The following is a 13,057-nucleotide window of genomic DNA, read 5'->3' as shown; positions in this document are numbered from 1 at the left end:
TAATTTCTATTCAAACTTCATTACATCGGCATGTTTTGGAAGAACGCTATATTCTACCCATGCCGGTATTGTACAAATAAAACCACAAATTGGCTCTGAAATCAAAAAACTCGTCCGAGGACGCACTTCTAGTGCACCCAATCAGAAAATTACCATCCCAAATTTGAAATCACCATTGGGGAAGACACCCATTCGAGTTTTAAAAGGGTACACGTGGACTACACCTGATCCTTTCAAGGCCATTACCATTACCTTTCCCGAACTGACCCAACTTCAGCAAATTCCTGAAATCTTGGTATCTATCCGATAATACGATAATACCATACCACAAATTTCAAAAAGCTTTAAATTCCAACAATTACGGCAGAATTTAGGAATTCGCCAGAAATTTATTGCCCCCGGCAACCCAGCTACAAATGGTCAATCCGAACAATTTATTCGAACGATAAAATATGCGTTAAAAACTTGTCTGAATTCTTCAAAGGGTGGCCCAGTCAATTACGAGTGCGCTCATTCATTCAGTTTTTCATTATTTCAATTTTGTTTGACAGAATTGTAATGACAAATCAATCTAGAGGTAAAACGAAGTGTTCTGAGTGAAAAATGCATACAACCAAAGTTGTAGAGAATAAAATTTCCAACAACCTTTACACGATTCATTTTTCATCAGAATGCAATTTTTCCGGTTTTCTCAAAAAACAGAAACTTTATGAAAATTTAAGATTTTCAGAAACTTGAAAGTTTATGATTTTATCTGTATCATAGGTAAGGTTTTTGTTTTTTTGAGAAAAAACGAAAAACTATGTATTGATGGAAAAAATAAATCGTTTATAGGTGGTTGGAAAGTTTATTCACTACGACTTCAGTTCTATAAATTTTTCATAGAACACCTAGTTAGATTGCTTTGTTACAATTCTGTCACACAAAATTGAATTAATGAAAAATTATTTTTCAACATCAAGCGACTTTGCTCAATAATGGTAAATCACCTGTGGAATGTTGCGCATTGAACGTGATACTTTATGCTCACCACCCCAGCCTTAATTCACACTCCTGTTGAGCGATTTTTTCAAGTAAGGGAGAGAGTAGGTACTCATTCGAATTAATGAACACTATGAACAGTGGAAATTGAGTAAAGTAATCGCTCGGCTTGGTGCAATTCACTACAATGTGATATTGGACAACAGATTCAAAACGAAGAAACACATCGAATAGTATTCACTGTTGTCACATATGCGGGAATCATCAAACAAATCTTCACCACGACGACATGTCACTTTCAAGGTCAATGAACCAAAAATATTGTAAAATAATCCGGCACAATTTCAGTGATCAACTCATAACAGACAAACGCTAGATCGATTTTCTTATTATTGTGAGAGAATTATTATACCTTTTAAGCTACCAGAAGTACGTATACTGATCACCATTCATGTCATAGGAATTATAGCGGTAACTGATAAAAGATAAGGAAACATTAGGCGAGGTAGGCGAGTTATTACAATGCGTGCTTCATCAAAAACTTAATAGTGGGATTTGGTAAACTATTTAATAAATAATTCTAGAGAAACCCATAAAAAAAAATTTAAAAAACGAAATGACTAACATTGAAGTAAGCCCTAGACCATCAGTTTCATTAATTAAATCGAAAAGTTTTTTTTTTAATGGTACAGAAATCGAACAAAATTCACTTTTGAAATAAAGGACTGGTTCAGAGGAACAGAAAACTACCAAAATATGCAAAAATATGCGAACAAGATAGGCTAAAGAACAAAGAACAGTAGAATATTCTACCCCATTCTACCTAGTATGACGTTCAGTTTCTCGAACGATGCAAAGACGTGAGGGTAACATCGCGGGGTAAGTAGTGTTGAAAATATATACTACCTATTCCTGTAGGCCAACGTAATTGTACGAGTACGCACACAATAATAACTCGATAGTACAGATGTCCTAAGTAAGTACTTATACTTACAAGACGTACATCATGTTACTACAGAGTAAGAAGCAACTTCACGCATGAGTGTATACCCAATTACCCACTCGTAAATACAATACTATGATATTTGTAATAGAACAAGTCATCTAAGAATCAGAATTTTGTTTTATTCGAGTAGAAAATCAGACATCTATATCTGTTATCCGATAATAATAACAAGATGTATGTAACTACTACTTAATAATGATACTAAATGATTAAAAAGACAACAATGATGGGTAATTAATTATAACAGTAACGATCACGTTTAGCCTATTCAGAATAGGCGAGCACCTTATCAGGTAATTTTTGCTTCGTTCTTAAAATAGGTAAAGTCAATTAACAATTTTTCATTGATGAAAAAACGTAACAATAGGAGAAAATAAAAATCGATCGTCCGTCATTAGATAAATGCCCACATGTATTTGAAAGTATACGTAGGTAGATGTTGTAATTGGTAAGGTATATATCCGCGCCTGCGAGCACCTCAATCAATCAGAACTCGTACTACGACATTTTTCGAACTTCCGATCGCACTTTGCAAAATATTACTTTCCTTGTACAAGCTTTTGTCATTTTCAAAATACGGACGCACGACACCTTTCCAACATTTCGTTTCGACTTTACTGGTAAAGTACACCAGCTGAATCGTACCTTTGACGCATTGATTTCTGTAATCTGCGGTTTCTATTTCGGGCAGGTACTGCTCATTCAGACAAATAAAACAAGCAAACGCATTAACGCATTAATACGTAGGTCTAGGTACCTTTGATTATTGATATTGTACTTAATCGAAGGTATGTAGGAGTACTAATGTTGTAAGACAAAGACAACCTAAGAATACTCGCCTAGAATCGCAATCGGTTACCCGACTGACGATGCAGGATGGGACAAGATATCTAGCAAAGTAACCTCGCCAAGATTGTAAATACGTATTTTCATCTTACCTGCATTGTAACGATGCATTTTTTCTGATTCATGTGCAGCGTGATGACGAATATAGTTCCTTCGTGCAGTTGAAAATACGTTGCAAACGGCGCGTCTCTTTCATTTTGATTCATTACATATACGAAATCGTTACTGATGTGTAGATCAGACTTATGGGACTGTAAAACAAAACATACTGCTCATCCAGATGCACAATTCAATGCACATACTTGCACAAGTAGATAGAGGTACGTATGTACAACACACTCGCAGCGCAGCCAGACCCCTCCCTCCGCCCTCCACAGTTGATACATTTCTCTACTCAAAAAAAGCATTCCTCCCTTTCTTCTTTCTGTTTGAATTATGAAGAAGCGAAAAATGCCATCCTCAAGCAGGAATTTGACGAAACGGAGATCTTTCTTATGACATTTTATTATTCCATCAACGCACGCGCTATGTTATACCTTCTTGCCTTCCCATCAACCAATTAGCTCGCGATTAGACGCCGCATTTTGTCGCAGTAGGGATTGGATTTTGAATCGAAAAAATTTACGAACGAAACAGCAAATTGCAAATACGTATCGACAGTACACAGAGTAGGTAAACCGAAAGAAAACGCGCGAAGCGATGCGAAAATTGATCAAGCCGAAAAACAAATAGCTACCTACGTAAAACTTAAAACGAATAATATACGACTTATACGAGTATAGGTTAGATCTAGGTACTTGGAAAAACGTCTACGAGTACTTACTACGTATATGTGATCCGTCAACGTTTTCATAACACCGCACCAATTGCATTCCTCCGAAGGACAATGGACAACTTGATGGAGACATTGGTTTTCGTGCTGTCGCGCCGATTCTCCGTCATTCATAATAACGTTACACCCGTAAATTTCATTCTTGCACGGACGATACGAAGGTACAGGCGATTCGTGCTTCGTTTCCTGAAAGTATATTATGTACGTCGAAATTATTAGGTAGGTAGTAGGTACCTAGGTAAATTTTCAAAAAATTTTCTCGACAATTTTTCGATGGTAAATAGCAATAGACTCAATAACCCTCGACACGCCCCCGTCACTCGTGAACATACAGTGCGGAAATGTAGTGCAGTATACTCGATCTTATTTCACTTAAGCGTTTTTCTCGAATAGGAAAATTTCAAGTACCGAAAAAGCTAGCAACAAAACTCGAGCGTTTGCCTCGGGCGGAAATTATGAGTAAAATATATGTAGTACGTACGGAATCGGTGTGACGAGTGCTGGAAGTGGACGCGAGCGCGAGCGAAGGCCGATTTTCAATCGCCATTAATCCCGTGTGATTTTTCTCAACAGCCCCATACATTTTGTTTTCGAACGATTCGCGGTTGACGTCTTCAACTGAGATAGTCTCCTGCAAGGACAGGATATGAAAAAAAACGCGCATACATAATACGTATACCTAGAATTATATGCGTAGGTACTTTAGGGTAGATTCATAGTCTACGATTTCACTGAAATTGAAGCTTGTTGAAAATTTCGTGTTGAAATGACCTTAAAAAATTTTCAGCCCCCACGTACCACTACGGTGAAACTGTGGCTTCTCAAAGTAGGATCATTTGGGGGGGGGGCACTGTTTTGAATTAAAAATCACCGGTCCCCATTTTTTCCTACATGATTTATTTTAAATGCTCAACGTAATTCGTAATTTAATTTAAATGAGAAATATCCACAGCAATTTCGACAAGACTATTTTTTTTTTGAATACTGTGAAACATGAAACTTTTTACGAGAGAATAAGAAAGACACGAACTTGAGTTTATAAAAGTTCAAAAAATTTCCTGACCTACCGTTCAGTTCAAAAATTGTCAATAACCACAAAATTTCACTTCATTGCTTTCATTCAATTTCTAGGAATTACCTTCACATGAGGTCGAATAAAAAAACCAATTACGCCATTCGATTCGTCATCTCAAATTGCACCATATGAGTGCTATTCGTTTTCGGAAAAAATGGAGACCGGTGATTTTAAATTTTAAAAAATGGCGTTTTTTTTTCTTCAAAATGATCCTATTTTGGGAAGCTACCGTTCACCGCAGGGGCAAGAGGGCTGCAATTTTTTCAAGGGTCATTTCAACTAGAATTTCCAACATACTTCAATTTCAGCAAAATCGAAGACCATGAATTTTTTCAGATCCATCGTATTATAGGACATAAAGCTCTATATATACAGGACGTTCAAAATACGTAGAAAGAACCGAATCTGCGGAACTATTTCCAAATATGTACCATTCTCGTGTCTGGCAGGTACCAAATGGAGCTTAACAAAAGGGAGAGGGAGAAGAAGAGGGGAACCCGCTCACATAAATACACTCACCTATTTCAAAGCAATACTCACCGTTTGCTGTTGTAACCACGTTTCACATGTAGTTGTGGTGGTGGTTGTAGCAGTGGCAGCGGCTGAATTGTTCGTTGTAGATGGCAAGTAATTCAACGACGGCGTTTCGATAGTATTTGCATTACTCGTACATCTGCGCATCTCTTCTATCGCTTCGTTAAATACGTCAAACGGCGAGTTGAATTTCAAAGACACTGGCGACTCATCCATTTCGGTAGAGGATACGGACAAATCAAGCGCAGAATCAGCCTGCGTCTGTGGCTGCGGCTGTTCAAGATGAGAATGCGAAAATGATTCGAGTACACCGTTCGAATCGTTCGATCGACCACTGTTTGTGCCGCAAATACTCCTATACGGAAAGCCCATGAAAACATTCGGATCTTTGGCGGCTGAGTCGGCACCAGCGGCTGCGGCGGCAAATTGAGACATGTCCGAAACCGATGGGTCGCCACCGAAGGCGTATGGCGGATTCGAGTGTTGCGTTCTCTTAGGCAACGGCAGCGGCGATACAAATGCGGCTGTAGGGTCTACAAAACATAAGCGAATGGCGAGATGAAATTAGAAACCAAACGCACCATCAAATTATGGTAAAGTACATACACACACAGGTATAAGCATTTTACACAAGTACTGTAAAATCCTTACAACCGAAATTTGCAATTACGTATGTAGATATGTAAGTACATATTAGGTATCTGCGACATGCGCGGCCGCGGCCCGATTAAAAAACCTACCAGCAGTCCTATTAGCGTGCGAATAAGCGTTATAAGATTGCGCCGTGAAATCGTAGTACGACATAGATGACTCGGAGAATCCCTGTAGAAAGCAAAACCAAGAAGAAGCAGAAGAAGAGAAAAAAAACAAGAGTGAGCGGTGCATTGTTTTAAAATACTGGTAAGCTATTATACATATCGCGTGTAATTAGGCATATATATTTTCATCGAACAAACTCGCAACCAAAATTCACCTCACCTGACAAAATGCCTGCATTTTAAACTCTGGCAGTAGAGTAGTAATGGATGGTAATGATGAATCGTATCCGTCCACTGCGGCGATACTTGACGATGATTGGTGTTGGAGAGCGGCACTCACGTTCGCGCCACAGTCTTGAAAACTTGGTTTTTTGAAACAGTTGTCGCGACAGCGTGAGTTGCCACAAACCGATCGATTCTGGTTCGGCAGGCTAGACAAACTCTCATTTGAATTTATCGGAGTGGAATGAAAACGTTGCACGTTGGGCGCAGGAACTGATAACCTGCGGGTTTCCACTCGCGGATCCAAAAAGTTGACTATCTCTTCTGTCAAGCTCAAAGTTTCCGAATCTGAGTCGCTATCAAACCTGGGAAACAACACCAAACATTGAACAACCATAAGATACTGTTCTTGTCACCTAGAGAGCAGGTATCTGAATCAATATCGTGCCATCAAAGATTTCAAAACAACGTACTCCGTATTAACACTGGTTGCAATCGGCATTAGCACAGGTCGGTTGAACTTGTCGTTTATGTCACGGCGTTGATTAAGGTTTGCGGTAGAGGACGAGGTGACTGCCAAAGTTCTGAAAAATTCAATCCACTACCCATTACTTATAAAACGCAAATAGAAATGAAAAAGCCAAGCTCCCTTATAATACGGTACTTTATACCCTTAAAAATATAGGTACGTTGAAACGGTACTCATTTCGCAATTCAAATAGACTAGACGACCATGTCTGACGATATGAAAATCATCGATACCTTGTACGCGGTACTCGAACTTATTTCTAATTTGTTAATCGTTACAACCGAAACGCGTTCCAACGTAAAAAGCGTGAAGCCCAAAATAAAGTGCAAGTCAATTAACCTTGAATTTTTGACATATGCGCTGCTTGAGGAAAGTGTCGTTGCAGTCTTCTCAGGTGCGGCCACTGGCGTCGGTGGAACCAGAAAATTCTTCGTAACATCGCTTAGTTGAACAGTATTCGATACGCCTCCGTACGACGATGAAGCTGAGGTGGCGTATTGTTTTTCCATAATGAGAGGCTAGGGGAAAAAAACAAAAACGGAAGGGTGGAAGAAAAAAACGGTTAACATACTTCGTTAATTTTCAAAGATACAAAAATGGATCAATTATATGTACCACAGATAGCCTACATTCTCAATATGTACCTTTACCTACAGTAAGTGGGCAGGTAGTTTGGTAGGTAAACAAATAATCGCGAATAAAACAGACAACAAAGGTTAGATACTTGTTTCACCGTACCGAATAAGAAGGGTATCCGAAATCACCGACTGCAGGATGCTGATTAAAAGGCGTAGAGCCTGGAACCGGCGGCGCCGCTGCCACATTCGAATTGATCTGTAAACGGTGAAAATTCGAGTACTTGGTTTGAAACGAATACTGGTTTTGCTCGGTGGCAGCGGCAGCGGTGGTGGTGAAATGAATACTCGTGCTATCCACATCGCATGCAATTGGCTGCGAAGGGGTTGATGGGAGCTTCAAACTTGAAACTGAATTCAAATGGGCGGTGGTTTTGTGCATCATTGACATCCTGTTCTCATTGATGTCGTTTAAACGCAATTCCTGAAGCAGAAGAAAAGTGAAACAAACGATGACGAGAAAGCTGATAGTTTCCCCAGATAACAGTTTGATGACTTTCAGTCACCCAAATTTACTGATGCCGCGCGGCGTGGCACAGAAGGTTAGCAATATGATCATATTTGTACCTTATCTAACTCAAGGTTCAAGTCTACACACACCGTTTTGTTGATTACTAACCTGAGTTTGAACTTTCGCCAACGCTAACGCCGTCACTGTCCTTGCCGCGGCAACAGCTGTGGATGACGCTGATGAATCACAAAGTGAGCGAATTTGATTCGTTTGGTGTTGAACACCGGGGCTGGTGCCGACGCCATAGTTATCAGCATAACGACTCAGATTGGCAGCCGGAGAGGAACGATTTGGCGTGCTAGTTGAGTCTGGATGAAAATCATTCGATGAATCGTCATCGTCATCATTGTCGTTGCTCAATACGTAAAAACGTCCCTAAACAAATGCACACAACAAATCGTAAATATTCCAATGCTGGATTTATGCCCCGTGACACCATGAGGAGAACAACGAGCGTAGATGGTAGGTAAAGGTATGTAGGTAGGCACATTAATGGCTTACATGAGACGAATAATTGGACGATGATGCTTGCACAGGCGAGGTAGCAACAGCAATTGTCGTTTTGCTCACACTACCTTTACTACTCTTCGTTTCAGATCTGGCAAAAGTTTTTACACTTTTCTTGTTGTTCGGTCGCTTACGTTGCCCCTTATGGTGTTGTATAATCGAGGCCAACTTTTCATGATCGTTCTCACTGAAAGCTGCAATCGCGGATTCTAAAAACGAACGCTGTAATATGCGACAAAAACGAAAACAAGAATAAGAAGAAATGATAGGTCAGTTCATACAGTCACTTGACCACAATACAGATTTAGCAAGACCCACTGCACAATTACACGTAAGCTGCGGTGGTGCTGATGATAAGGTAAGTAAATTGCACACATATGTTAGTTCAAACCTTGCTACATATATAGGTTCCTATATGTAAGACACTAGGTACTCGTACATGGAATATGGATCTTGCATGCACTTAGTACTTACGAGTAAATAAATATAGGTATGATTATTATGCAGGTGCTTACAACAGTAAAGTATGTAGAGTAAACAGCAAAATAAGTACAAAATACTTATCACAAAGTGCCAGTCAGGGATGCCAATCATATTTTTAATCACGATAATTATTGATTGAATGATTTTTTTAAAAACTGAACTACCCTATTATCTTGATTATCATAATTGATCACAATAGTAATACTTGCTATCTATTTGCATTTTTTCCCCACAAGAATTGCTCAGATGAATGCGAAAAATCAGACACTGCGTACCTACATTTATGTTACTCCCTGTGCTTACTTTCATATTGGCTGGAATGCCGCATCGTTTTGCTTCCTTTTGCAGTTCTTTGTACGGGGTTGCGGCTGTAGCTATGCGTATATGAGACATGCTGATGTTGTCGCCGTCTCTGAATATTGAAACTCGATTTATTCAGCTTTACCTCCAGAAATTACGTATCCAGTTCGTCCTTCACAAGTCCACAACAGCTGCAATCACAATTAAGTAAACCAATGCCCGCGTAAGTAAGTAAGAATTTGTCAATGAGCACACAATATATCGATGATATCAAGTCATGACATAGATGATATGTAGTATACGATCAATACTAACAATGCAGCATGTAGCATTGGCATTTTGTTAAAAATTAGCAAGTCCGAGCAGTGAACATGAGCTATACAGGCCACAGCGGTGCACATCTACGTATGAAGATAAAGATAAGATGTAATCATCGGCTGCACGCACCAACATACATGGTAACTACATATACATACATATTTCATCTCTACACTACATATTATTATGTACGCACAAAATTGAGTACTCATCTTAGACTTACATTGCATGGTATGGTACATCAATGTTTACATTTACTAACATCTTATATAATACACACTGCACAGCATCAATTATAGGTATGTCACATCAATGTACGTACACATAGCTAGAGCTGAGCACCACTTATCAGTACCTATGAATATATGAAACTTTTACCAACTTCAACTGGATACCTACTTAGTTACAATCAGAACTCGAGAAACTCTCGATCAAAGCCGGAAACCAAACAAAACACTACCACAAACACTCGTCAGTCAGACATGTACGTACACTAGCTGTAAGTGAGTAAATGGAAATTCAAATTATAAATAAGTACATTAGTGGTTTGGGCAATATTACATTCAAGTAGTGTCTCAGCCCAAAAAAAATTGTTTCATTTGTGTGACTGACGCATGAAATAATATGTTCCACCTGTTCTATTATTAAAAAAAGATGAAGACGTTGGAAAACTAATGAGCATCAAGGTACCATCATTCAATTCGCAATAATCAGCTACAAAATGTCTTAAATCAGAAGTGTCTCTTCAAACCCACAGGAACGAAAGTAAGGGGGCGTATTCTCCCCCCCCCCCCGTTGTCAAATTTTGAAAAACCCGGTAAATTTAGATAAATTTGGCAAATTTTGTCAAAAAATGTACTCCTCACACAAAAAATAAAGGTTTTTTACTTTTCGAAACTCTGTCATCGTTCAGGCCTATCAGCTTTTCTTTTTTGACATTGAAATTTCTAAAAAAAAAACCATCGTTCGAATTCTAAAATTTTGAAACCAAAAAAATCGACTCCCCGCATTAAAAAAACAAAGCTTTTTCACCTACAAAAATACCAAAAAACCAATAAATTGTATGATAAATTGATATCCTAATTGGGATTGTCACCAGGTTTTTCACGTTTTCAACAACTTAAAATTCTTTTAATATATTATAAGAATAAGGATTGTTGAACTTTTACCTATTTGGGGAGGTTCTGCGGGCCATGGATGAGGTCAATTTGGAAAACTAATGCTATATTCGTGTTCAGCGATATCGAAAACATAACATTTCATGTGTCACACGAATGAAACCATTTTTTTTACTTTTACCCCTGTGGAGAGGTGCTGGGGGCCACGGGTGGGGTCCAATAAAAAATCTGACGTCATATTCGTGTTCAGCGTCACCAAAAACATACGATTCGATACATCACATGCCCCAGATTTTTTTAAAAGTTTTTCCCAAATTTGGGGGAAGGGGGCGATCCCATCTCGAAAATTGAATATTTCGAAAAAGCACCAAAAGGTACAATTACATCAATGAAAATTTTTCAGAATTTTGAAGAGTAGCTCCCACTTACAGCGCCATTTTGAAATTTGAACTTTCAACTTTTTAAAATTTCAAAAATACTTGAAAAGTTTAAAATGCAATGCCCTTTCGAACTGTGAAATCAGTTTTGATCAAAGTATCATAGCTTTGAAGGTATGCGCTGCTCAAGTTGATTACCTCCAGACAATACAAAGTGAAAATAATTGAAGCCCCCCCTCTCGTGGGGGCTGGGACGAAACTAATTGCGGCTTTCTTACTTATTGGATGGAAAGACACGATTTTCAAAATCGCATATTTTTAGTCGAATTGACATGGAATGACCCGTGGAATATTAAGCTAGGTAAGTAGGTAGGTAGGTACCTAGGTTTATCATTCGTTTGATTTATCGAACTTTAAAATAATATACTTCCATAATTTTATTTTTGCTCGATCCTTCATACCAAGAAAATTCGCACTATCGAAAATTTGTGGATAGGTACTTATGATACAATGGAACATTTATTTAGAGATTGGAATTCCTGATTAGAACAAAAAACCTGAATAGGTAGGTCTCGACTCAAAAGAGGACCTCAAAAAAGAGCTCTATCCTTTTCGCTCCGTTTCAGCAACTGAACTTGGTTTTTCAATTTTTGGTGAAAGCTAGCAACTAGCATAGATAATAAAAATGTTGAAATATATACGCTCGAGGTCCTCATTTATACGCTGCTATCTTTCTCGCAAGCTCTCGCCACAATTTATTGAATACATTCAATAATTTTAATGGCGATAATTTCCTATTAACGTCGTCGAACAACTCTGCGATATGGTTGATTTTCCAGCTCCATTTGGCCTGATAGCCACATACGCGAAACAACGTACGCCATTATAGCATCCAAAAACCTCAATGTATAATGTTCAACAAATTATTGACAGTTTCGCCAATTATTATAACGATCTAAATTGAAAATGAAATTAGTTCTGATAGGTTGAACAGCCGAAAACCGCCATCTTTATTAATTTTGTATCGAGTTAGCGAAATACTTTGGTTAATTATCTTTGTCTCCTGCACCCTTCAGCGTGCTATGTTACCCCAGGCTGGTAAAGTCGTCATCACCAACAACTGTTAATATCATCGAAACAGGCAAGTTAATCGAAGTTTTATTGTTTACATTTTCGAACGTGATAGGGCACCATGGTCGAAAAGTTGTTCAACTTTTCAAAGCAACGTACTGCAAATGACGACATGTAAATTTCTACCCCTTCAAAGGATTAGATATTTCGGCGTACGTATCTAGTTCGCCAAGTTTAATAATAAACGAATGGTGGTGTTTACTTAATAACCGCATACCGATACTTTGCAGTATGAATAGACGTAGACTCATTTTCTTGTAATAATTCTTCAAACACATTATAAAGATCTTAATCAATGCGAAACAGTTATACCCGATCTGAATTTAATATCAACGAAGAAGCTTTCAACGCAAAATTTTTTTTATCGGTAAATCATTTTTATCGTTAAGTGATTCAACCTAGATTTTATTGGTGAAAAAATTCACCCCAGTTGTCAGTTTTTAAAGATATTAGGTAAGTTTTTTTTTTCCTATATTAAATCAAGACTGTTTTTCAAGTTGGCTGCGAATATTATCGACGCAGCGTACTCAACGTCTTAAAGGTATTCAGGTACTCGCGTATCTACAGGGAAGCTTTTCGTTGTACTTAGTATTCTCAACAAGTCATTCCTTTGAAAGTATGACGATTACATAAATATTCCTTACATCGTGTCTCCAACTATTTACATACAAAATTCTATGCAGTGTCATTTTTCGATACAATTTCGCCGCTGATTTTCGCGCCTTCACTTTACAGCGTCGTCGCTTTGGTTGGTCGTTATTGAGAAATAGGTATGCTTAGGTAGGTAGGGTAAAGTATCTTCGAGACAAACGTTGCTGTGATACAACTCGACATACTACAACGTGTAGGTAGGTTTAGAAAATGGAAAAATTACTACACGAACATGGCCGAGAG

General features: G+C 38.3%; 1 protein-coding gene across 5 annotated transcripts in view; it reads right to left on the bottom strand.

Moving 5' to 3' along the window:
• The window catches only part of LOC135838720 (mucin-5AC-like), a 352,792-nt gene that overhangs the window by 255,639 nt on the left and 84,096 nt on the right, over positions 1-13,057 (bottom strand). For 2 of the 5 annotated variants that reach the window (XM_065354467.1, XM_065354466.1), the window contains exons 2-14: positions 9,223-9,410; positions 8,431-8,658; positions 8,038-8,304; positions 7,522-7,842; positions 7,123-7,301; positions 6,728-6,838; positions 6,253-6,619; positions 6,015-6,096; positions 5,281-5,807; positions 4,147-4,296; positions 3,657-3,851; positions 2,926-3,084; positions 2,087-2,681 (exon numbers count right to left, since the gene is read on the bottom strand). In XM_065354467.1, coding sequence (XP_065210539.1) covers positions 2,466-2,681; positions 2,926-3,084; positions 3,657-3,851; positions 4,147-4,296; positions 5,281-5,807; positions 6,015-6,096; positions 6,253-6,619; positions 6,728-6,838; positions 7,123-7,301; positions 7,522-7,842; positions 8,038-8,304; positions 8,431-8,658; positions 9,223-9,312 — 2,892 coding nt within the window. In that variant the 5' untranslated portion in view covers positions 9,313-9,410 and the 3' untranslated portion in view covers positions 2,087-2,465. Of the gene's footprint in view, positions 1-2,086; positions 2,682-2,925; positions 3,085-3,656; positions 3,852-4,146; positions 4,297-5,280; positions 5,808-6,014; positions 6,097-6,252; positions 6,620-6,727; positions 6,839-7,122; positions 7,302-7,521; positions 7,843-8,037; positions 8,305-8,430; positions 8,659-9,222; positions 9,411-13,057 lie in introns of those variants that run through there. The other 3 variants (XR_010557469.1, XM_065354468.1, XM_065354469.1) reach the window with 2 other exon arrangements.

This window comes from Planococcus citri, chromosome 3 (genome assembly GCF_950023065.1).
Source record: "Planococcus citri chromosome 3, ihPlaCitr1.1, whole genome shotgun sequence".
Lineage (NCBI taxonomy): Eukaryota > Metazoa > Arthropoda > Insecta > Hemiptera > Pseudococcidae > Planococcus > Planococcus citri.
The sequence above is the reverse complement of the archived record's forward strand: the minus strand, read 5'-3'. Positions and strand labels throughout refer to the sequence as shown.